General features: G+C 41.7%; 1 protein-coding gene across 6 annotated transcripts in view; it reads left to right on the top strand.

Moving 5' to 3' along the window:
* Positions 1 to 26,395, top strand: part of PIR (pirin) — a 103,857-nt gene that overhangs the window by 68,169 nt on the left and 9,293 nt on the right. For 2 of the 6 annotated variants that reach the window (XM_007174233.2, XM_007174236.2), the window contains exons 6-8: positions 2,091 to 2,175; positions 9,629 to 9,673; positions 18,813 to 18,895. In XM_007174233.2, the coding sequence (XP_007174295.2) occupies positions 2,091 to 2,175; positions 9,629 to 9,673; positions 18,813 to 18,895 (213 nt within the window). The other 4 variants (XM_057538232.1, XM_057538231.1, XM_057538230.1 and 1 more) reach the window with 4 other exon arrangements.

The raw sequence follows: 26,395 nt of genomic DNA, 5'->3' as shown, positions 1-26,395 counted from the left end.
CAAAACCAGATCCTTTCCAGATGGTGCCTTACGCACCTCATGATGCTGGAGGATCAGACCCTGCATCCCGCGGGTGCTGCCCTTGTTTCATGTGTGTTCCAAGCTCTTCAGATTGATTGGGAATCTTTGGCCTCAGCTTGCCCTTGGTGTCACAGGTCTTTCTGCTTTCATTTATGTATGCACAGGGGAATTTGCCTTTCCAGCTTTTGGAGCTGTGTAGATGCAGCTTGTCCTCCTAAGCCACATAAAACCACGTACCAGACCACTTAAAGCCCAAAGCTTCAATACATGAGACTTTTACAGGAAAGGGAACAATCTTCTGATAGCATTATTTACAATTCTCTATTCTAAAACTTAAAGTACGGACATACACTTGGGCCATACCTAATCACTTGTCCTGAAGAGAGGCATTTTGCTACGTGTTGGTAAAGCAACTGATGAGTATGCTATGTATACTGTAAATAAATTTGTTATTATACATGAGATTTTCCATTATGAAACATCATTCGGTAAATATTTATTCAACACCTACTATGTGACAAGCCCTGTGCATTGGCCCCGGGTGAAAAGGGCAGATATGTCCATGTCCTCAGGGAGTTTACATAGTTATTCGCTGCAAAATGATGCCTTTATCAAGGATAGTAAATAATTCTGGGCTCTGGATTTTCTTTTGTGGTCTATTTACACATACGTGTTTTTAATGAGTGTAAGCTTTTTGTTAAAATATAGCATATACACAGAAAAGTACACAAATCATGTGTACAGCTCAGAGGATTTTCACCAAGTGAACTCATCCGTGAAATCAAGAAACAACATTGCCAGGCTCCAGAAGCCCCCTTTTAAACCCCATTCAGTTACTAACCTTCCCAAGGTAACCACTTTTCTGACTTCTGATACGATAGGTTAGTTTTGCCTTGTTTTGAACTTTATAGAAATGGAATCATATGTTATACAATCTGTGTCTGCCTTCGTTTGTTCAACATTGTGCTTGTGAGATTCATCTGAGTTGTTGCATATAGCTGGGTTCGTTCATTCTTCTTGCTGTATTGTAGTCCCTTGTATATATTACAGTTCATTTATCCATTCTATCATTAAAGACATTGGGAATATTTCCAGCTTGGGGCTATTGCTGACAGTGTCACTCTCAAGATTTGAGTACATGTCTTTAGGTGGACATGTCTGTTGGGGATACGCCTATTGAGTTGGAATGCTGGGTCATAGATTATGCATACATTCTTCTGTACTATGTACTGCCAAACAGTTTTCTCAAGTGTTTATATCAAGTGACAGTCCCACCAGCAGCGTATGAAAGTTCCAGTTACTCCACATCCTTGCCAAATCTGGCGTTATGTACTTTTTCATCTCTGTGTGTTTTTTAAGTTACAAAAAATAAGTAGAACAGAACCACGGGGACTTTGTGATAAACAATGAAACATCATAAAGTTTATGGCAACAGTGATAATCCCTCAGATTTTGGTCTGTGCCAATGATTCAGAATGGTATTATATTGAATTACAAACTCTGCTTAACTGTTGATCGAATCAAAGCCACTGTTTACAATGGAAAATCCTGCAAAAGTGGGTCTTTCTTACATTTTGAGCTGTGGCTTTTTCAGGCCAGCAGCGTTGGACCACCTGTTTATGCAAGAGGGCCAAGTTAGAACAAATAAAAATATTTACAGGCTGCTCTCTTTGAATTTCAAAATAGACATGGCTTTATTGAGACCTGGGGAAGAAACATGCATTTGATGTGCATTAACCTACCATATTCAGTAGAAGGGTAGAAGTGAGAAAGTTGGAGCAGCTATTAGGCAGTAAACTATTGACATTGGATCATATTTGAGAAATGGCTGTAGGGAGACAGCTGTCATCTGGAAATTAGCTTGTCAAGCTAGGAGGGCTAACTTTTAGACTAGACCCTCAGAAGGGGGCTATATTGGCAGCCCATCCTCCCCGCTTTAACGGCATCTCCCAAGGAGGAATTGTATATGTTAATGTATCCAGACTCCAGGCCCATGACAGAGGGTCCAGCTGAAGTAAAGATGAACCTTATTCTTGGAAAGATGCTGATGATTTCCTTTTTCTTTTCAGTCCAAGATTTACACTTACACACCAACTTTATATTTGGACTTCAAATTGGGCCAAGGAGCAAAGCATTCCCAGCCTATTCCTAAAGGTATGATGGGCTCTGCAGTTTAGTGATCATTTCAGGGGAAAAAAAAAAACACAAGGGGCTGCTTTCTCTGGAATGGCTTGTTTCTGAACCTCAACACAAAGTTCTATGAACCTTGTTTACGTTTAATTATGTTTAAATTAGCAAATACTGCTTGAGCTTTTCAAGTTAAGAAAATCAGGAGGAATTCATAGAATGTTAGGGCTGAACCGTTGGGGCCGCCCCTCATTTTATCATTGTGAACGCTGAGACCCAACAGATGCGCTACTTGCTCAAGGCCACATGAGGACTCGCTGGACATGGCAAGACATTTACCCAGGTCTCCTGACTTCTGGGCCACCTTTGACTCACAGAGTTCCTGGAGGGCAATCCAATCTGTGTTAGTTATGAACAAGTGCATTCTTGATTGAGGTACAGCTTTTGTTATGGAGGATTTACTTTTAAGTCGTCGTTTAAATCCAAAGAACAGTTAGAAAACTCCCAAGTGTTTAAGGCCAGTTTTATTTTTAAAAATGGCCACCCCTGAGGTCATTAGGCATCAACCTTGGACCCATTCTTTTCTTCTTTGGATTTTTTCATTCTGGCTATTTTTAAGTACAGAAAGATTTTTTACATGAATGCATATGCCTACCTTCATGCATAATTTTTATAACAATAAATGTGATAGCACGTGTGCTTGAAGATTTAGTGCTGTGGGTTTTTCTTTTACTTTCGAGTTTGTTTTCCTCTAAACCCTTTCCCTCCCTCATCCACCCATAGCAGTATCCTCCCTGTATATCCCAGGTCTGGAGTAGATGCCAGATATATCCTTGAAATTAGATCTTACAATGTTTTTCTCGACACTTACTCTTCTCCACTTTCATATATGTGCATGTAAATATACACACATACAGGGTTATTTTGTCCTTGTTTTACTAAAATGGAATCATACCAGAAATATATTTTTTGCATCTTGCTTTTGTGACCAGACAATACCTCATGGAAATTCCTCCGAGTCTGCTCGTATGGCTTGGTTGAACGGCGACGTTCTACGCCATGGGTTGACTACGATGCATTTAGCTCTTCCCTGTCAGCGGGTGCTCCCTTTGTCCCTGCGCTTGGCTACTGCACACTGGTCTGCACTTTCTCCATGACCCCACCAACACTTGCATGTGTGGTTCATGTTAATTTTGACTCTGCACTCCGCTGCCACCCTATATATTGCCTCATAAGAGAATGTGTATCTGTCAGTTTACAAAGCTGTACTTCTAGATTATTTTGTCATTATGAATTTTAAGCCTGAGATTTGTTTTCAAAAATGTTTTGGAATGCATACAAAAACAAGTAGCTTAGAAATGCATGTATATCACTGAGTCGCTATAAACCCACTTTAAACAAGTCTGTTATAAACCCAGTTATGCAGAAGAACCTTTCTTTTCCAATATGTCACTTCCAGTTACCGTGTGTTCTCCCCCCTCCCGTGCCCTCACCCCCCGTATACAGTCATACATGGCTTCATTGCGTTAGGTGACAAGTCTGACGTTTGAGGCTTCCCTGTCCAGTGCCAGACAAACAATTAATTCAGGTATTATAAAGCACTTATTATTTACAGACTCAATAGCACTGGCTGCCTGTAACCCAGCATATTGGCTAGTAAAATTATACTGTACAAATTTTATTATCAAACCATTCAAGTCAAGCTCACCTTTTGTCTTTTTTTTTTTTTTAACCGCCTTTCCAGGTCAAATTCCAGTATAAAGTTCAAGGACTGTCTAAATTCATTTTATTTTAGTGCTTTGTTGCATCAAATATTCCTTGAAATGTGTAGCCCATCGGCTGGGTCCTGATCATGTTTTGTTTATAATATTTTGATTGTTTTGCTACTCATGGTAAAGGGATTTGACGTGGATGTCTGGGTTATGTTTGGCTTTTGGCATAAGCTTTGCAATGTAACTAATGTTGACTTTGTTGTATCATTACCAAACTAAAGGGATAGAAATAGAGGCATACACTGCTACCATCCCATTTCTGACACCAGGAAAAAGCATACATCCCAAGGGACATCCAGTTAAGGGAGACTGGAAACATTTCTCATGAGTCAGACAGGTTTTATCTGAATTCCATCCCATAAATAATATTGGAATCGATTTTTACCATCTCTTTATTTCCTTCGGGCAAGGCACGTTTCTGTAGGGTTGTGCTAATCTTGCAGAAAACAGATGTTTCATGCAGTGATGATTTGGAAGGCACTTGATATCAGGAATTGAGCTAGATGGTGCATCACTTACAAAGAATCCAATCTGTTGAGTCTCTGACAGTACCAGATTCCTCTCACATTTTTCCTGTTGGTTCTTGGCTAAAATAAGAATAAGTAGTTGTGTTTTTTGTTTTTTGTTTTTTTGCAGTGACTTTTACCACCTCTCGCAAAGCAGTCTGATTTCCCTTGCTGCAAACTGATATACAGATAACACTGTGTGTTATCATTCATTGAGAAGGAAGTAAATCTGTATTTCTAGGAAAATATCAATCTTTGCCAAGAAACTGTGCCTTCTGGTCCTCCTGTCCCCTTTGTCTTCTGACTGACTGCATCAAAGTTGGGCCCTCAACAAGCACTCTGTTTGTTTTCTCCATCTTCCTTCACAGTATCCCTGCTACTTGGCATTTAAAAGCATGATCTGGAATGTTAAAAAATGGAGGATTGTTATGGTATCGAAAAACTTAATTTTGCTTCCCTCAACTTTTAACTTTTCTTTAGAGTATATTTACATCAGTCAACAAAATTTCTTTAGAGAACATATAGCTTATCGCATTATTCTGTGGTAAGCAGAACAATGGCCCCACGAAGATGTCCACGTCCTAATCCTGGAACCTTTGAATGTGTTACCTTACATGGTATAGGGGATGCTGCAGGTGTGATTAAGTTAAGGATCTTGAGATGGGGAGATTAGCCTGGGTAATCCAGGCGGGCTGATGTAATCATAAGGATCTGTATAAATGAAAGAGGGAGATGGGAGTCAGAGTGAGAGAGAGAGATGTGACAATCGAAGCAGATATGTACAACGAAAACTGGTTGGAATCTACTAGGCCCAAGATGGCAGAAGGTTTGACTTCCTGTAGACCTTGAGCCTCATCATTCGCTCATTGTAATACGTTAGCATGTTAATGACACACCCACAGTTGCCGTGACAATTCCGAGGTGGACCATAAAAGGCCAGAAAAATGGGCCGTGGCCCAATTCCTGGAAATCTCCGCCCCTTCCCCAAATTAGCTGGAATACTCCTCCCACTCGTTAGCCTATTACCCAGCCCATAAAATCTAACCACCCCACACCCTAGAGGCCTCTCTTGCCTTCTGAGATGGACCGCACTCTGTCTATGGAGCACACATCTCCCTGAATGAATCTGCTTTCACTGTACTTCAGCTCCCTCTTGAATTCTTTCCTTTGTGAAGCCAAGGACCCTCATTTGGCAGCCCGTCCCAGGGACTCGGATGAGACCTGGGGCGTGACCATTCTCTCGTGCCCCCTTCTCCTGCAACAAAGTCACATTCTCTGGCTGTAGAAAACTGATTGGAGGCAACCAGTTAGGGGCTGTTTCTCTCACCTATATGATTTTATCTGTAAAAGAGAAGAAAGATATGAAATAAATATGCCAGTGTCTATGTTCATTGTTTCATCCTTCGTGCTCTTCTGAACTAAAATACTGAAGTATTGAAAATAAACAAAAACCAGTCTCTAAAGTTGAGAGGGAAAGGGATTAACAAACAATGTGGTCTAATGATGAGGACACATCAGACAAACCCAAACTGAGGGACATTCTACAAAATAATGGGTCTGTACTTTTAATGAAGAAAATGACTGAGGAACTATTTCAGATGAAAGGAGATTAGGCATGACAACTAAATGTCGCATGTGAACCTGGATTCCATCCTGGCCTAGACATGTTTTTTTCTTTTTGCCCTAAGTGAGACAACTAGCTCAATTTGAATATCTGTACATAGCTAATAGTATTGTATTAATGGTCATAATTTTTTAACTGATACTGTATTAATTTCATAATTTTTATAAGTGCACTAGGGTTACGTTGGAAAATATCCTTGTTTTTAGGAAATTATTTCAAGGTAAAGGGGTATCATGTCTCCAAGGTTACTCACAAATATTTCAGAAAAAAAAGAATGATGTATATTTCTAGAGAGAATGTTAAAGCATATGTGATAACAGGTTAGCTTTTGGAGAATCTGGGTGAGTGGTGTACGGTAATTCTCTATACTATTTTTGTAACTTTTCTGTATGTCTGAAATTATTTCAAAGGAAAAATTAACAAATAATTTGGTGGAATGAGGAGGGGGAAGGGAAGACCCGGTGGGTCTGCCTCCTGTCCAGGAGGCCAGGCATGAGGTCCATGGTGAGTGAGCTGCCTACCCAAGCTGAATGCAGAGCTATCTGGGGGGAGGCTCTTAGGAACCAGCACTGCTTTGAGGTGTGGCATCTGGTGTGACCCAGAGTTTAGGTAGAGGTTTCTTCTCTCCTTAGCCCTGTTCCCCTCTCCCCTTCCGAACCCAGAGCTGACCTTTGTCATGGATTTGGCGTGCCACCAAGTCATGTTTTTCTACTTTCTCTACACATACATGTATAAGCAGCCATTGGAAAGTTCTTTGAAATAATGAACTTAAGACTGAGGGGGAAGGAAAATGAGCTGGGTTAAGGCAAGGAATGTAGGCCAAGAAACGCTCTCACTAGGGATGTTTGCAAGAATTGGGAACCTCCCTGGAAATGAGAGCAAATGCCACAGAAAATGATTTACGTGTTTAAAAGAAAAGTTTTCCACGTCTTCTGTTGGACTGAAGGAGGGCTGACATAAATGTGTTGCCGATTAAACCAAGCTACAGGACCAGGGGTAAATGTGACCTTCAACCCAACTCCTGTTCGTTGTCATTGACTGAGGGAGGGAGGGGAAAGAGCTTCCCAGCTGTGAAGAGCCAGTAGCTTGGAGACCACAGTTGCAGGGCCTGTGACCTCAGACAGAAATAAATACGCCAGGATGGTGTCCATTCCTGGTGCAGGACAGAAAAGTGGGAGGAAAGATAGGGGAACAAAGAAAGATGAGAAGGACCTGAAAATCTCACAAGAGAACTCTTTGATGATACAATCCTGCTCTTGGCAGAGAAGGAATTCCAAAAAAATGTGGTAGTTCATAAACATATAGTAAGCATTCACGTGATTTGGCTCTTGTTTTGCTATAGCTTTAAGAAAAAATGCTTAGTGGGAATTAAACTAGGTTTAATAGAAGCAAGTGCAGATAGACAACATGATAAAAAGAAGGAAAAAAGGAAATGGCCCTCCTTTCCTATTTTATTCCCTGTAACACTCTGTGCCTTCTAGCCAGTAGCATGAATTGTGTTATTAATGGTGAAGGTGGAGCCTGTATCCTAATGGAAGACTTTTGCAAGGAGTAACAATAGGTGAATGCACATAATACATTGAGTTGGCCATTCCTTTAAGCAAATGTTTGGTCCTTCTGGATAAAAGATTTAAAAAGATAAAAAGAGAAAGAAAACAGACCGAGGCAATTATGTGTAGACTAGTTTTCTGCTTGAAGGGTGAGTAGGAATGAAGCAAAGGGGGTGGAGGAGAAATGAGATTAGAACAATCAAAATGATTCCAAATAAAAACCCACTTGAACAATTGAGAGCTTTGAGGTTCTGTCAAACTTGGAAACCATTAATTTTTTAATACCTTTCAACCATGAGGAGAGGATCGATTATGTCAATCACAACACGTCCTTGCAATGGAATGCTTTGCAGTCTTTCCCAAGGATGAGTTATTTCTCTGTGTTTTGGAAAGGTATCCAAAATAGAACACTGAGTTCTAGTTTTTAAGTAAATAATATATAGTGCATAAAAGAGAAAAGAAACTGAAAACACAAATACCGAATTGCTAATGATATTTATGGGCTCGGAACAGTTAGCATGTGTTTTCAGCATCTAGCACGAACCTCCCTCCCCCCAAATTGGACAATGTGAAGACCCCTGGCTGTGCCTTCATCTTTCTGTCTCCACGCACAACAAGTACACCTGAGTGGTAGCTGGTCACTGGATGATGGGAGGCCGAGCTCAGAAGACTAAGCCAGTGGGTCAGTAAGGGAGCAAAAGAGCGAGTGTGCTCTGAGCAGATAGACTTAATTCCAGAGCCCTTACACTCATTCTCGTAAAATCTCGGGGAGGAAAAAGTGTGAAATAGGAGGATGAAAAAAATATCGTCTGACGTCCACCTGAGTGTCTGTCTTTGTTTTGCCATCCTTCAGGCTTTCTGAACCAGACTCAGTTTATGTTAAGTTTGATCAGTCATGCCTTATCACGTGGGCCTCTCTTGCACTTTTCAACCCACCTGCCAGCACAGCCACATCCCTAGAGTCTACTTTGTCCTCTGTGATTCTTCCACGCCTGCTTTGGTTTTGTTTACTCTGCCACCACGTTGACTCCCTCACAGACTCCAGTCTGGGTCCTGCCCTTGTACCTTGGACTCGGCCCTGCATTCCCTTCGCAGATCTTCTTTTCTTCCAAAGGCACACGGAGTGATGTTCTGATTCTGTTTTGAGCTGGCCACTGCTACATTCATGTCCCTCAGTGGCGCTGCAGCGTCTCCTCTGGGCCATAGGGACAATACATAAATATCCGTGGAAATCCAGTGCTCATTCCAAGAGGGCAGATAGCGGGTTGTCACTTAAAACTGTTTGGAGGGGACTTCCCTGGTGGCGCAGTGGTTAGGAGTCCGCCTGCCAATGCAGGAGACACAGGTTCAAGCCCTGGTCCGGGAAGATCCCACATGCCACGGAGCAGCTAAGCCCGTGCGCCACATCTAAGGAGCCTGCACTCTGGTGCCCGTGAGCCACAACTACTGAAGCCTGTGTGCTCTAGGGCCCGCGTGCCGCAACTACTGAATCCCGCACACCTAGAGCCCGTGCTCCGCAACAAGAGAAGCCACCACAATGAGAAGCCCGCGCACCGCAACGAAGACGCAACACAGCCAAAAACAAACACAAAAACTGTTTGGAGGCCCAAGGGACTGAAGATAAGCCAGACTGGTGTGTTGTAGTTATTAACATGATGTTCGACCTGGAAGGAACAGCTTGTTTGTTAGTACAGCTGTTGGCATATAGATACATAGCCAGTGAATAGCACACTGTCTACTTGGGTGGCTCTTGAATACTTGAGGCCAAGTCGTTTAGGTTTTGGGGGGGGTGTGTGTGTTTGTGAACGCATGCATGTGGGACTGTGTTTAAAACTGTTTACAGAACTTAAGTTTTAAAATGTATATATATCTAAAAGATTTCATCTTCAAACCTTTTGTATCTGTAACTTATATAAGTTTATATATTTGTATGTCATATGTAGAGTATTAAATATTTGATATTGTTATCTCTTTGTTCCTTTTGGCATTATGGACACTAATCTTTTAATGTCGCTGGTCCCTTTTCAGGGTGGACAAGCTTCATTTATACCATATCTGGAAATGTGTATATTGGTAAGTGATCAGTCTGTCGCTTTGGGCTCAATTGCAATATCATTTAAACCACTGCCAGGAAGGAAAGGTAAGATGAAACCTTTCGTGTAATTGAATACTATGTTTCCTCCTGTTCGGCACCAGCCCCCTGTACATCCTGGTACATCCTGGTACACCCAGGGCAGGGCACCTCTCAGCTTCCAGTATATTCAGTGAGGGAGGAGAATAGGAACACCAGACATGATAGCAGCCATTTTACTGTGGCCTCTGTGCAAATGTAAGGTCCAGGCGCAATTATGTGGGTTGACAGCTTGCTAGGATGTTGGCAAGCCCCATACTGATAAAGGGATGGAGCTTTAATGGGCTGCAAGGGGAGCAGGAGTCTATCTCCTGGGAGGTGGAAGGAGGTGAATTTGCAGTCCCAGGTGCTTCTGAGAAATCTCAAAGTCGGTTTTCTTTTATTCTAAGGGGTTGCGTATGTGTCACTTGTTGAGTCTAGTCTAGAAGGGATGTTTGAGACCCAGTCAACTCTCGTTTTATAGATGAGGTATGTAAAGTCTAGAGAAAGTTATTAAACTTGCCAGAAGTATGCATTGGTAGACCTGGGACCAGAACCAAGGGCTTGTCAATTCCACTCCCTGTGCCCCACCCCATATCCTTTGTACGATGACAACACAGGAACCACACCATCTAACTTGTCTTTTCCAGTCTAAACCCTTTACCCAACCCAGCGGTACAAGAGCCAGGAGTGGTGGGAGAGTGGAGCTTGTAGAGTAGGCCGGCTCCTGCCTGTATCTACTCCCACTCTCCCCATCCTCCTAGAAGCAGCATGGAGGCCAGGAAAGGTCGCTGTAGGTTTGTCAGAAAACTGCTGTAGCAGATGCCATTGGTGCCCTCCCCACACCCACTGGGCCTTAGCTCCTCAGGGCCCACTGACCGACTTCCAACTGCCAGTAATACCTGTGTTTCTTGGCCTGAGGCTTTCTCTGAATCCTGGGAAGGCTACTCTGCCCCAATCAGGGCAGGATAAAAGTTCTAAGGAAGCTGCCTTGCCCCTCAGGTGGGATAACGCTGAGGCCTGTTTGTGAGGCCTTTTCCTAGAGTCTCCTGGAGGCGTTATGTTCAAGCTACCCATGTGAGCGTCCTTGGTAACACATCCTTCATTGTCTGCCTTCCCTTTCCTGTCTGACTTTCCCAATTCCTGGACTGGTGTTTCCTGGGACTGCACCTCAGGCAGTGCTTCTGGGAAAACCTACAGTAGGAGAACCAGCGTCGCTTCTCCCCTTCCCTGCCCCTCATGAACAGTGATGGGTGCTGTGGATGGGGTGAGGGGGATGGAGCCGAGCATCTGGCCGCTCCCAGGTGCAGGCCAAGAATCCCATTCCTGAGGCCCTCTGTGGTTGGAGCTCTCTACCCCAGCCTGTAGCGGAGCGTCCTCAGCAATGGGCTTGCTGCCGTAGCACGGCTACTTCCTTGCCCCACACTCCCAGCCCCAGACAGCTGGCTCACTGATACTGTCTGCTCAGGGCTTGCAGGCTACACCCGAAGCCATTTAAACCATTCTTTATATTCTCCAGAAGGGCAGTTCAATTGCCTGAAATTAATCTTCTGAAAAATAGTGGTACCACAAGCTCGTGTATTTTGATTTTATACCATAGAAATGGGCTTAGTTCCTCTTTCATTGATTAGCATTTCAATTATGATTCAGAAGCAAAATTCATTTATTTCAGCATTTGAGAAAGTGTGAAAACAATTTAGTAGTGGTATCACAAGTCCGTGGGCACACACATTAAACTATATTAACCATCTGGAAGGGATGAAGCGTCATTTGTTTTTATGATCTTTTGAAAATCTTGGTTATCACATAATACTTTCTAAAATGGAGTAAAAGCCATTTTTATGGAGGTAGCACCCCTGACTTAGGATTTCAAGAGAAATAAATAATCTGCACAAATGGAAAGTAATAAAGCACATGGATTCTGAGGTGGTGAGGATACCAGAAATGTGTAGAATGAGAAAGGACAGGGTCAGCAAGTTTTCTGTAAAGGGCCAGGTAGCAACTACCTTCATCATTGCGGGCCATACAGTTTCGGTTGCAGTGACTCCTTCCTGCCTTTGTAGCACAAAAGCAGTCACAGGTGATACATAAATAATTGGGATGGTTGTTCCAATAAAACTTGATTTATGGCCACTGAAATGTGAATTTCATATATTTTTCATGTGTCATGAACTACTACTCTTGGGATTTTTTTTAGCCTTTTGAAAACATAAAAACCTTTCTTAGCTTGTGGGCTCTACAAAAGCTCACATTTGATTTTGGTTTTATAGGCAAGGAAAAATTTTTCCTCTACTGTTCTAGGTTCTTTTTGGCTGGGCCATGAGTTAGATTGACATAAGACAGATTAACAGGAGAAAAACACACTTAATTACATAGGCACAGGGGTCCCATAAAATATGAGACCCAAGGGCAAGTTGGGCAGATGCCATCCTGAGCTAAAGAATGAGATAGGAACCTGAGGCTTCAAAGGGGAGGAGAGTAATTCACAGGATGATAAGAAGAGCAGATGTTTGGTAATTAGATGTTTGCCCTGCCAGCCAGGTAGGTCATTCAGAAGAAAGTTATCTCTGGTAATAGCTCTCCCTTTGAACCAGGCCCCTTATCTAAATTCTTTAAGGCAGTTAAGAGAGTGGTTGGAAGCTCTTCTTGAGTCTTTTGGGCCTTGACTGTCTTCAGCTCAAAACAATCTGCGTGCCAAAGCGGCACGTCTTGGGGAGTCTCATTCTGAACCCCTTCAGTTTAAATGGCATTGTAGAGGTTGAAGGGGAGAAAGATTAACAAATAATCTTCGAACCCTGTTTGAATCAGTAGTTACAGCCTTGCTTCCTGACAGACCTTTAGTCCAAGAATTTAACAAGTGAAAAGGTCAGTGGTTCGAGGGGTAAGAATGACTTATACATCCACTTGTTTTTCTCGAGGTGAGGCAGGATTTTCCTGAGTCATCTCTATTCACTGGCCTGGTCACCTCTCATGACCATGAGCCACAAGTGCAAAACATCTGGCAGGAAATGGGGTCACGGTCTGTAGTGTTGGAGCAAACTTGCATCTGTCCAGGGTAAAGTGGACCATGGAGAGAATCTAGCTCGCGAAACTGCCCTCTTGGGAATCTGCTTCAGCCAACGAATAGCTGGCCAGGTGACCTCATTTGAATTTCATCTCCTTCCCTTCCTCCTCTTCACCCCCTAACGGAGATATTAATGAGAAAAACAAAAGGGCAAGAGCAAATCACCAGAAAAAAAGAAACAGCAAAGCAGAAATAGCTATTGAATGTGTACTGACCTATAAATCTATAGAGAGAATCCAAAAAATGCTCTCTGACTTTATTGCCTCAATTTTATCTTGCTTATAAAACCAGGATGGCAGCAGGCAACCACAGATGGCAGGAACTGATAAGCAAGTAGTTGTCTTAAATGTCATGTACCTCCATTCTGGTGAAATAGATGTTATAAGTATGTACTTAATGTATGGGGCTGGAATAAAGAGACTGCAGTTTGGCTTGAGAAAGTAGTCTGGGGAGATTCCATAAGTGGAGATTAGGATGACTGTTAAAAATATTAATTGGGGCTTCCCTGGTGGTCCAGTGGTTAAGACTCCATGCTCCCAGTGCAGGGGGCCTGGGTTCGATTCCTGGTCAGGGAACTAGATCCCACATGCCACAACTAAAAAAAAAAAGATCCCGCGTGCCACAGTGAAGATCCCGCGTGCGGCAATGAAGATCCCATGTGCCACAGCTAAGACCGGCGCAGCCGAATAAATAATAAATTAAAAAAATATTAATTGATGCAGGAAGTACTTAAAAGATCGACATCAGTAGATTTACTTTTGTAAGGACAGGTGGAGTTTTGAACGTTAGAAAATGCTGGACATTAGCTAGTTGTCTAAGTTAGATATTTTAAAGTTCATGGTCAGTATAGTGAAGTCATGTAATTGCCCACTAAGGGCACCCTGAAGAAGAGAAGGAATTAACAGAACTAAAATAAGACAAATAGAATTGGTACTTCCTTATTTAAGAGTACTTAGAGATGTTTTATGGTTTTCCAGGATCTTAATTTTTGATACATTGTGTTTTTTTTCAAGCCTTCTGACTGTTGAATAGTAGCTTTAAAAATTGTGCAGGAGGGCTTCCCTGGTGGCACAGTGGTTGAGAATCTGCCTGCCAATGCAGGGGACACGGGTTCGAGCCCTGGTCTGGGAAGATCCCACATGCCACGGAGCAACTGGGCCCGTGAGCCACAATTACTGAGCCTGAGCGTCTGGAGCCTGTGCTCCGCAACAAGAGAGGCCGCGATGGTGAGAGGCCCGCGCACCGCGATGAAGAGTGGTCCCCACTTGCCGCAACTAGAGAAAGCCCTCGCACAGAAACGAAGACTCAACACAGTCATAAATAAATAAATAAATAAATAAATAAATAAATAAATAAATAAATAAAAGAACGTGAATTTCTAAAAAAAAAAAAAAAAATTGTGCAGGAGAGAGATCTTTGACAGCAGTCTTTTACTGAGTCAACAAGTCCTTTGACCAGCCCCCAGCTGAAATCTTGTGCAGTATATGATTTAAAAAAAAAAAAAAAGAAAATAAAACAACATGGTCAGAAAACCAGTAGATCCCAAGGATATTAGGTCTAAACCCCTTCCCTGCAGCTGAGATGAAAATGACATTACACATCAACACAGAGATCAACAGGTTACCGGAGTTTATATCCTGTGTCCCTGAAGCTTGGGACAGTTTATCAGCTTGGATGCCAGTCCCCTAGAAGAACCAGTATCAAATATACTGTTAGGGCTTAGAAATTATATTTAGAAATCTAAAAATATTTGTGGTTATTGAGATGACAACTAACTGGTTTATGTGGGTAGTAAAATGTTTCAAACTTATTTGAATAAGTAATTATTCATGCTCACTTGGGCTCTGCCCTTTGCTTCTGGTTCTGGGGGGTATTAAAAAGTTTGACACAGCCCCTGGATCTCAATAAAGGTGGGGAAACACACTAGGAGCCCTCCGAGTTGACCTCCACTTACCCAAAATGAACTGGACTAAGCAGTGCGCCTCATTTCATGCGGAATACGTTGAATGAGGTGCCTGAACGCCCAGGATGATCGGCTCCCCTGGTCCACCTGCCCCCTGCTACTCCCCCTGGCAAGTTGAAGTGGACTTAAAGGCAGGTGTGATTGTTCTCTAATCTGTTTATGCCAGTTGCACCAATGATTGCAATTATGCGATTTAATTAAATAATATTTAAATTAACGAAATAAGCTTGAAAAGAGAGTTTGTATTTCTAGAGCAACCAAAGTCAAATGCTTTGTAAAAGTACATTGCTAAAGAAAACTCTTCGAATTAGTATGGTAGAGATGACAGTAAAAGATTAGGGGAAACTGTGATGATCTAGAAGGATTTCAGTGGTGCACTATGGTATGCTTTATAAAGAAAGGCAGTGCTTCAGTCCAATTTCTAAAAATTGGCAAATGGATGCACATTTACAATTTAATTTAAAGTAAAATGTTGGAGGCAGCTTAATCTTTTTCAATTAATGATCCGGATTGCATCAGATAAGAAGGCTTCAACCGTACATACAAAATTGATGATATCAAAATCTGTGATAGAAGTACCAGAATGTACGGAACAGAGGGTAAATGGGACAGTAGTTCTTGTAAAGAGAAGAAGAAAAAGGAAATCTTGTGTATGGGGAGAAGTTTCGCAGCAGTAAACCACACACTGAAGATGCAGCACTAACTTTAAAATGTTTTAAAGTATTTTGCCCTTTTATGACTGTTTACGCAAACAAAAATATTTGCAATTCAATTGTTTTCAGTTAAATTTTCTTTAACTGCACTATTAGATTTAACATTCTTGGCAAAGCTTCCCAATGGAAACTATTTATTATCTGATTTGGCTCGATTTATAATTGAAAGTAGTCAGAACTAATAAAATATATTTTCTTTGAGACTTATTTTAGGTTCAGGAGATAACCAGATGGGTGAAACAGCATAGAAATGACATGAAGATGGAATCAATCTTTGCTTTCTGTGATCCTGCTTTAAACATTTTATAAAATAATACAGAAGCTAAAGGTACACTTAGAATGATTAATCTTAAAAACCTGACTTTCCAGTGTCTATAAAAAGGGTTTGCCTTACGGTGGAGCATTTCAAATGGCCTCTTCAGAATCAATACTGTGATTCCTCTCCTAGATCAGCAATTAGAATGAGCGGAAATTGCATTCCGTATAAAATTAGAATGAGAGCTCTTAGGGAAACATGAACTCTGTTTCTAAATTAAGATTTTCTCATAGACCAATGAACGGCAGTCGAGCAAGCTACCCTGATAGGAGGTGCAGAGAAATCCCAGTTCAGCATTATTTTTGAGAGCTGTCTCTTGCCAGCTCACTCCATTAAAACATAGTGAAGGGGCTTTATAAACCATTTTGGTCTCTGTATCATAAAACATCCTACATGATAAAATTAGGGGTCAGGGGTAGACCACATGGGTAATGGGTGTTACATATGAATTCATTGAAGATAAAGACATGGTTCATTGCTCCCAGGGAATCTCAGTAAAGCACACTTAATAAAATGCTGCTTTATATCACAGTTTAAAATATTACCCCAATCTAAATGAGATTATTCTTAGACTCCGAGACCCCTCTTTTTATGGCCACATCCTTGCATGAGTGGAAAATCAGTGGAGTTCTATCATTCACTGCCGTGACATCTGTTAACCTAAATCCTTGGGGGAGAAGAAACCTTCAGTGATGTGCTGGGGCTCGCTCTTGGCAGCTCGCAGGAGCAGGTTGTGTACCTCTTCCCTGGCCTCAGATTGGTAGCTTGAAATTGGCTACAGCGGCGGGAGCATTTAAACCATGGAAATTGGCACACAGTACAAATCAGGTTTGTTTTTCCCCTTGTCCCCGAAAGCCAGTTGGTAAACATTAACTAGCACACCACTGCCTCTGAGACAGAAGTTCCTAAACTTTTTGTGCCATGAACCCTTTTGACATTTGCCAAGGCCCCACCTCTGAACAATGTTTTTTGTTGTTTTTTTTTTTTAATTCAATGGTGTCATTAAAAGGTTAAAAGAACAAGTCTGTGATACAATTCCATGTGTGCTTCTCTGATGACATTTGAAATAACATGATCCAGAAGCGGGTCTACTTTAAATTGTTAAGTAGTGATTAACATAAACTTATTTTGAGATCTTTACAATGCTAATGTGATATGAAAATATCCGTGATTTCTACTGGAAACAAAATCATTGGTCTAGCTAATACTGCTGTGGTTTTCTGGCTGCAGTCATGACTGAAAGAAAGGCCACATTTCAGTTAGGTGTTCGTGAAAATAAAGATGTCATTTGTCTCCCATGCAAGTCCATGATTGCTCTGAATTCTATCCATGGACCCCTTGGGAACACATTGGCTCCAGGTTAAGAAGTCCTCTGTTAGAATCCTGTTTCACGTTTGCAAGCATCAGAATGAACCCTGCTGCTTCATGTAGGTTATCTCCAAAGTGGAGGTGAAAGGGAGGCCTTCTCTAGAAAATATGACTGTTTGAACTCCAGTCAGTATTCACAAAATTCACAAATTATGTTTATATGGTAATTCCTCAAGCTACTGTTTTCGCTTAAATAAGTGCTTCCATGTTGATTATTCAGCTTTAGCTGTATCATGTCAGGTGAACGCCCTTTTTTTTTTATAGTCCAGAATGTCATGCAGACATCGTTACGGGCTTCTCAGCCTGCCTGCAGTCTGCTCTCTGTTGTCTGTGCACGTGTCTGGTTTTCAGTCAGCTGAAAGGCCCAGCCGCGTCCCACCTGCCACCTCCTGTGGCCGTTCAGGCCGCTGCATTATGCTGCTCCTAGGGAGAATCGTGTTCTTCGGCTCTTCTCTCTCCCATGGTTGCCCAATCTTTCTTTCTCAACTCCACCTCTCAAACCCATCCCTATCTTTCTGTGTCCACTCTCGCAGTTCAGACTGGAATTCATTTCCACTGAGACTGTTAGAATAAACTCCTAACAGGTCATCCTAACTTCAGTCTTGCCCTCTCCAGTTTATTCTGTGCTCTGCTTTCAGTTATTTCTCCAAGACACAGATCTAACCATTTCCCACACACACCCTTTCCTCAGAGGTCCTGAATTTTATATGGATAAGCATGGCCTTCATGTCTTCCCTTGACCTGAAGCAAGTGTGCATTGCCGTCATTCCTCCCAGAAGAATGTTCCAGCAATGATAGAAGGTTCACCCGGGCATGCCCTGCACATTGCCAGCCCCTCACCTTTGCACAGTCTGTCCTCTTGTCTAGAGCACCCTTCATCCTAGCTTTGCCTTTTATCGGTCTATCTGATCCTGCAGAGCTCTGCAGGCCCTGTTCTCTCTTTGAACTTTGTTTATTCCTTTCTTGTTGCCTTTAACACACAATTTCATTTGTATTATTTTTTCTGTTTCATCTGTGAGCCTTAATATAGAAGGGATGGAAATATATCCATCCTGAAACCTCCCCACTCCCGCAGCATTTAGCAGAAGGCCTTGTACATAGTTCCATAGCTGTTGTTCACTAGCTCTCCAGCTTACCTATTTTCCAGTTGAATTAGTCTCTGTTTTATGAATATATATTTAGTTTCTCTCAGTGAGATTTTGAGTTATTTGTATGTGAGGAATCGGCTTTGCACTTCTTTGCATTTTCTCACAGTGCTGGGCGGTTAGTTGTAGGTGTTCAATAAATACTTGTTGAAAGGAATTAGTGATGGAATTTACTAATTTTCCTAAGCATGCTTAAATCTTTTGAGGTTCATAATTGACCCAAGGAAACACTCTTATTAGCCTGTAATGCCAAGGACTTTGCTTATTAATTAACCTATTAGGCATGACATTGAAAGTGTAAGTGGAAACATAATACAGGATTCACTTCCTTGTCCTTTTCTACATTGGAAAGCAGCCAGTTTTGGACTTTAATAATTGCAAATACCATCAACAAGAGATTTCAGGAGATTCCTAAGTTGGTTGTTTCTGAACTTGAAATTCATATTATGGTGCCGTGTAGTTAACCAAGTTTGTAATCGTATGAGAAATGTACTACCATGAGGACTAAATTAAGTGGGTCATCTTTTTTGTAGGACCTGATGACACACAACAAAAAATAGAACCTCATCACACAGCCGTGATGGGGGAAGGTGACAGTGTCCAGGTGGAGAACAAGGTTAAGTATTAAAAATCTTTAATTCTCTTTTTTCCAAAATTTTTTTTGCATTTAAAAATTTTAATGTAATTTTTAAAGGTTACTTTCCATTAACAGTTATTACAAAATATTGGCTATATTCCCCGTGTTGCATAATACACCTTTGAGCCTACCTCACACCCAATGGTTTGTATCTTCTAATCCCTCACCCCTATATTGCCTCTCCCCCAGCACTGGTAACCACTAGTTGTTCTCTGTATCTGTGAGTCTGCTTCTTTTTTGTCACTAGTTTGTTGTATATTTTAGATTCCACATATAAGTGACATCATACAGTATTTGTCTTTCTCTGACTTACTTCACTTAGCATAATGCCCTCCAAGTCCATCCATGTTGCTGCAAATAGCAAACTTCCGTTCTTCTTTATGGCTGAGTAATATTCCATTGTATATATGTACTGCATCTTCTTTATCCATTCATCTGTTGATGGACACTTAGGTTGCTTTAATTTTCTTAACTTGTACTTCCTACTAGTTTCCAGGAAAATGCCGAAATCTCCTGTGTACCTGGAAAAGTTTTTCTCTTCCTCTGGGAAAGAAGCTATGCCACAAGTTTATCAACCCCTTTCATTAACTTCTGTTATTTCTACTGGTTTATTTTAAGGTTTTATCTACACTGATTCCTCATCTTTAGGAATCATTGAAAGTCCGTATTGTTTACGCCTAGAAATTTGAATCTGAAGGCAGCTCTTCCTTGTCTCTCACTTTTTCTTTCTTTATACAATTGATTGATTTTATCGTTAGCATAAGTGAAAATGGATCAGCCCTTTAGGGGTATAAATATAGATCTACACACATATTCCCGTGGAGCCCTCTGAAAGTCAGCCCCATGTTGAACTGAGAGGAACATATGATCCATTTCGTAGTCCTTTTGTGTTGAGTCCTTGCTTTTTAAGTAAAGTTTCTGATGTTTTAGGAGTCCGAGGAGCTTTTTTTAATCCAGGTTGCCAGGTTTCTTCCTTGTGTTCCTTCCTTTATTCCTTTGGACTATTCGCTCACCGTCTTGTGAGCCTATTAAACCCATCTGGCCACTTTGTGACATTCTAATAAGGAGAATTGAAGAGACAGTTGTGCAGAAGCTCCTGCAAAGATGAATTTTGAAAAGTAGGGATGAAAACTATGTTGGCGTGCAGGTGGCTGGCAGAGGGGCCATCTGCCTGACTGCCAGCCCTCCGGCCCTGGTGTGGTAGAATGCAGTGGATGTGAGGAATGATTGTATCTTAACCCACTTTGCTGACAGCTCCCCTACTGCCGCTTTAATCCTCTGCAACACCTCCAGGAGCAGTGAAGTAAGGCGAAGCAAAACCCCATGAGCTCCAGAGGAAATGCGTATCTCAGGGTCTGTGCTCACTATAATTAGGTCGAACTGTATGGAACTGCCACTTCTGACCTACAAAAATGGCGATTTCGTCTGTTTTCACCCAGTGCATGAAAGAGGCATGGAAGCTATATGTAGGCCAGACCCTACTGACAGCAGATTAGTCTGTGACATTATCTGGTTTAACATGACAATCTCAGTCCTTCCTATACTATAGCAGAGGGCACATTGCAGGTGATAAGGATTTGGAAGCTGAAGCAGAGCACCAGCAAGAAGTGGTGAGGGGGTCCAGAAAGAGAGAGGCAGCAGGATGGAAAAGAGTTGACTGAAACCATCAGTTCCTTGGCCCCAGGGGCATGGTTCTGTTGTGTGCCCTTCTGTGATTTTGACTGTGTATAAGTGTAGCCTGAGCCATCAAGACGTTAGAAAGAGTTCTGTGAAAAAATTTATTCCAACATATTAACCTTTAAATGGGCACGTATCACGTACCTCCGTGAAGAGTAGAAAGTCCCCTTAGATACAACAGGAGGAGCCTGTGACAGTGTGAACCACTCACTAGCCACGTGAATTTGGACACAGTTCTCAACCCCCCTGAGAGTTTCTGAGAGTTTCTTTTTCTGCAGAGTTGAAATAACAATGCTAACTGCGTGGGGCTGTCAGATGGACTGTGTGAGATGACGTAGGTCAACGGTCTAGGCCACATCTAGCCCGGGAGTCAGTACTTTATGCCCAACAGGCTAGATTTAAACTTTTTCTAAAGGGTTATTGAACCCCGGCTACACCCATTCATTTCCGTTTGTCTGTGGATGCTTTCACACCACAGTGTAGAGCTACGTGGTTGCAACAGAGACTGGATGGCCCACAAAGCCTAAAATCTTTATTCCCTGGCTCTTTACAAGGACAAGTTTGCTAATCCCTGGTCTGGTACATAGTGGGTGCCCAGTGATGGTAGCTGGAAAGGTCACTGATCTAAACACCTGATGTGACAGGTAGTCATGCCACGTACATGTTACCTAATGAGGATTTATACCTTAGGCCCCAAGGTTTAGGTTACATGAGTTTGTACAAAGGTCCTAAAGGACCCTAATTCACTCGGGCTCCAGGCCAGGGGTATCTCCACTTGGAACTAGACTTACCCTGAGGATTAAAGAAGGAAGCTGTGCCTTCCCAGTTCTCCCTTATTCCCATGTGCATGGAGTTGTGGGCAGAAATGAGGAGTTGATATATAGTCCCCAGCTTCCCTCTGGCGCTGCTCTCTCTGCCCTTTCTCTGCTTCTTACTCTGTGTCTTCACCATCATGCCTGTCTTCCTGGTGGCTCAGGAGCCTGGGCAGTTTCCTCTAGAATGGCCAGTCCTCCAGGGCAGGCGAGGAGGGCAGGGAAGAGTTGATGTATCAATAGATCATATCTTTTCTCTCCCCAGGTTTCCCTGCTCCATTTTAGCATTTGACTCATCTTAGACCAGCGCATTTTAGGCTGCAGGGACCCCTACCTTTTTCACTCAGAGTGTGGATTGTCTTTTGTTACTGTATTCTGAAGTCTTCCATGGTGGGTAGCAACTGCAGGGGGCTTGGTTTATGCTAGATTGAAGAGTCTTTAAGCCAGACTCTCTGACTTCTTAGAGGAAGCCTAAACCCCAGCAGTGCCTTCAGAATGGCCTTAACTTTTTCATTGTTCTTAGAGATGGGGATCAACCCTGGGCTCCTCTGGACATTTAAGCCTGGACTGTAATGGTCACCCTGGAACAACCTCTGTCTCAAGCGTTGAAGCTCCCTGTGCTGCTTTGGCCCACGGTTGGTACCCTGGTTGCCAAGATGGCTCCATGGTCAGGAGCACAGGGATTTGATGTGGAGACTTGATCTCAGCTTGAAACTCCTGTTTATACGAGTGTCCTACTAAGAAAGTCTTAAGCCTCGTGGATTAGCAGACTTACTTGCAGTTTGTCAAGGTACACAATCAGTTCCTCGTTGACTGCCATCAAAACCATACTCGAGAATAAGGATACTCTTGAACTGGCACCATTCATGGGGAATTCATTAAACTAATACAGATTAATATTTCATTAAAATAAAGATCGAAAGACAACTAAAACACCCTTTTAAAGCTAGAGACAACTTTTTGCTGATGTGTAACAATTCATAATAAAATAAACCATTAATCTTCAAAAACCGGTAACAGTTCACTGTTTTCTCTTTCAATTGGCCTAAGAAGTATAAACAGTGAAGTCTAGTAAGAACAATTACATGCAGTTAAGTCCTGTTAAAGCTCAGTTTCTTTCTGATCATGTTTTCAGGTAATATTTCATCATAATAAATGTTCCTGATGCAAAAGCATGCCCTTAGTTTCCTTCTCGGAGTCCCACTGCCATCTCAAGCTTTGTATTTCTGATTAATCAAACAAACTCTGAGTACATACTCACAGTGTAGAAGTTATCAACACCTTAAATAAATCCTAGCGCCTTCATCTGGGCTTCGATCATTTATTGTTGGTGTCAGTGGAACTCAAGACATGTCTTGCCAGTATTTATGGAATAACAAAGAGCAATTTGTAAAAGTAAATTATTACGTAAACCCAGAAGGGCCTGACTCGAAACTAGGAACTCTGAGAATGTGTGCCAAAGTGAAAGACATGGTCTGGGCCCCAAAAGATCGTGAGTTTCAGTTGGGGCAACTGTCCATGAAGCAGTAAGTGAATTTCTGTTGCCTTTGTGTGAGGGTCTCTTCATCAGAACCTAACAGGGCACTGACTTAGATCCACACAGGGACTTATGATCTTAAACAAGTCTTTCTTTCTCTTTGCTTTGGCCTGATCTTCATCATTTGACACTGTACCCAAGGTCGCCATAGAGGAGGACTTTTCAAGATAGCAACATTCGGGACTTGGAGCCACAAAAGCACTCTACTGAATATCCAGAAAGATGATCAGCTTTCACCGAAGAAGGCTAGTTAAGGGAGGAAAAAGGATGCACTTAAGAAAAAAGAAGAAGACCCAAAACATCTGGCTTAGGTTAGAGGAGAAGGGGCCAGGCAGAGGTTAATTTTGTAAAAAAAAATCATTCAAAGAAGCTTCGACCAGCCTTCAGCTTTCTTTCTTTTTTTTTTTTTTTTTAATTTTTATTGGAGTATAGTTGCTTTACAATGTTGAGTTAGTTTCAGGTGTACAGCAAAGTGAATCAGTTATACATATACTTATATCCAACTCTTTTTTAAATTCTTTTCCCATTTAGGTTACTACAGAGCACTGAGTAGAGTTCCCTGTGCTATACAGTAGGTTCTTATTTATCAATTTTATACATAGTAGTGTATATATGTCAATCCCAATCTCCCAATTCATCCCACCCCCCTTTCCCCCTTGGTATCCATACGTTTGTTCTCTATGTCTGTGTCTCTATTTCTGCTTTGCAGATAAGTTCATCTGTATCATTTTTCTAGATTCCACATATAAGCAATATTATACGATATTTGTTTTTCTGTTTCTGGCTTACTTCCAACCTTCAGCTTTCTGAAATGGAAAGCCCAACTCCCAAACAGCTCAGTACCCAGCAGTTGAATCATTTTTCATTTCAGACCAAATGCAAGTGTCCTTTTATCCTACTGTCTGACTTATAAATGAAAGTCATCATTTGATTTGAGTAATATCAAAAGGAGCAAAACTTGTATTTTGAACACTATTATTATTCCAAACTGTGTAAACTGTAGGACACGTTTGTCACTCACAAAAGACGCATCTTCTGAATTAAGAAACTTATATTCTGAGGAGTCGCACACCCGTGGCACAAGGAGGTAGGCCTTTTCTTTCCCCTTCTCTCGTGACCCCCGACCCTTTCTCCTCTGCCTCCTGACCCTAGAACTCAAGTATGTATCCCCTCCAAAACCAAACACCTCAAAACACTTTTTAGTGATGTCTTCCCTCAGATTAAATTATAAATGATGTAGCACCAGCGATCAGAACTATTTTTCTAAGATACTTTTCTTGAATATGTCATTTGATTCGCACTGAAATTCCACCTCTTCAAAGCCCTTAGGTAGAAACCTTCCCCTTTCTTGGGGACTATTGGGCTATTGCATAGTAGTATGCACAATTTAACTTACTCATAACACTGGGTCATCAGCATGTATATTAATTACTGTCCTGAGCTATAAAGTGTGACGATGTCTTTAGGGCCTGCTGGCTACTACAGTAAGTGGTCCTAGACTAATTTTTAAGCTTCTGTACCTGTTTTTCATAGTTTTTTTGGTGTGTGTTTAATTTCCATAATTGATGTTAAGCTGTCCATTTCCTTGTATTGCTGTATAGTAGTGCTTTCCTGTCTTCTAGCTTTGAATCTCATTGATCTGATAACCGCAAAGCTTAATTATTAACATTGTGTATAATGTGAGAATAAGTGGAGATTGAGTGAGGGTCTGTACTAAGGTTAAAAGACTAAACTTTAGTGTATGGGGTTTATGACATCTGTTTTTAAAATTTGAATTAGCAGAAGCCTTTTTAGCTTACTCTTTGATTTTCAGCTGAGTTCACATTGGCATATTTTGACAGCAAATTGGGTTATGGATACATAAGGTGATGTGTAAATAAATATAGGCCTGGGAATGGTTAAACAGATGTTTTTTAAACATGAAGAAATGATTAAAGCATCCGCTGGGTGGATGTACTAAATGCACAGCCCTGGGACTGTAGGGAGTAAATTAAGACTTTTGCAGAAACCATTCGACCCTAAATTCCCTTTTAATTGTTTAAAGTTAGAGGCAGAAGGAGAAATAAATGTCGGTTCTGTAAGATACAAATATTTCTAACTACATGGAAGATTAAAAACTTCGTTCTTCATATGCTTCATGTTAATTGAATTCAGTGATAAATCTTCTGGTACTGGTAACATTATAATTATTTCTAATTAAAGAGCTTTGTATGAGTAGGAGCATATAATGTATTATCACATATTTATATTATCACAAGTGTGATGGGAGGTTCTTCTGCTGGTTTCTGTGGCATTACTGGGTCAGAGGACATCAGCGATAGGAGGGCTTGAAGTCATATTGTCAAAATGCTCTCTAGAAGGATTACAGCACCCACTTAAAATCTCCCAAATGATGTATAGAAAAGTGTATCTTTCCCTGCATCCACACTAGCACTGGATTTAATAATTAATTTTTTTTTTCAGTTTCAGGGAAAAAAACCTAATCTTAATTCTGAACAAAAACTTTTAGAGACTTTAACACAATAGGACCCTTTTGGAGAGAAATTTACCGAGCAGGTATCTCTGGGATTCTTTTTTAAATAAATTTATTTATTTTTTTGTTTATTTTTGGCTGCATTGGGTCTTCATTGCTGCACGCAGGGTTTCTCTAGTTGTGGCGAGCGGGGGCTACTCTTCATTGCAGTCCGCAGGCTTCTCACTGCGGTGGCTTCTCAGAGCACGGGCTCTAGGCACGCGGGCTTCAGTAGTTGTGGCACGTGGGCTCAGTAGTTTTGGCTCGGGGGCTCTAGAGCGCAGGCTCAGTAGTTGTGGCACACGGGCTTAGTTGCTCCGCAGCATGTGGGATCTTCCCAGACCAGGGCTCAAACCCGTGTCCCCTGCATTGGCAGGCAGATTTTTAACCACTGCGCCACCAGGGAAGCCCCCTGGGATGTTTTTGTAAGGTTCCATTTATTTTTTTTTTATAACTTTATTTATTTATTTATTTATTTATTTTTGGCTGTGTTGGGTCTTCGTTTCTGCGCAAGGGCTTTCTCTAGTTGCAGCGGGGGGGGGGCACTCTTCATTGCGGTGTGCGGGCCTCTCACTATCACGGCCCCTCCTGTTGCGGAGCACAGGCTCCAGACGCGCAGGCTCAGTAGTTGTGGCTCACGGGCCCAGTTGCTCCGCGGCATGTGGGATCTTCCCAGACCAAGGCTCGAACCCGTGTCCCCTGCATTGGCAGGCAGACTCAACCACTGCGCCAACAGGGAAGCCCAAGGCTCCATTTAGTGCAACATTTCTGGGGCATATTTTACATTAATAGTAATGTCAAAGGTAATAAAATGTTACTTTTGGATTTGCATAAATAATCTTCCCTTTTAAAAATTAAATTTTTAGCAGGAAATTTATAAGCTCTATTATAGGCCAAGTCAATTACATAGTTTGTCATAAAGATGTTTCTAGTTAAAGAAA

The sequence above is a fragment of the Balaenoptera acutorostrata genome, chromosome X, assembly GCF_949987535.1.
Source record: "Balaenoptera acutorostrata chromosome X, mBalAcu1.1, whole genome shotgun sequence".
In the NCBI taxonomy this organism is placed as follows: Eukaryota; Metazoa; Chordata; class Mammalia; order Artiodactyla; family Balaenopteridae; genus Balaenoptera; species Balaenoptera acutorostrata.
Note: the sequence above shows the minus strand (reverse complement) of the source record. Positions and strands in the feature narration are given on the sequence as shown.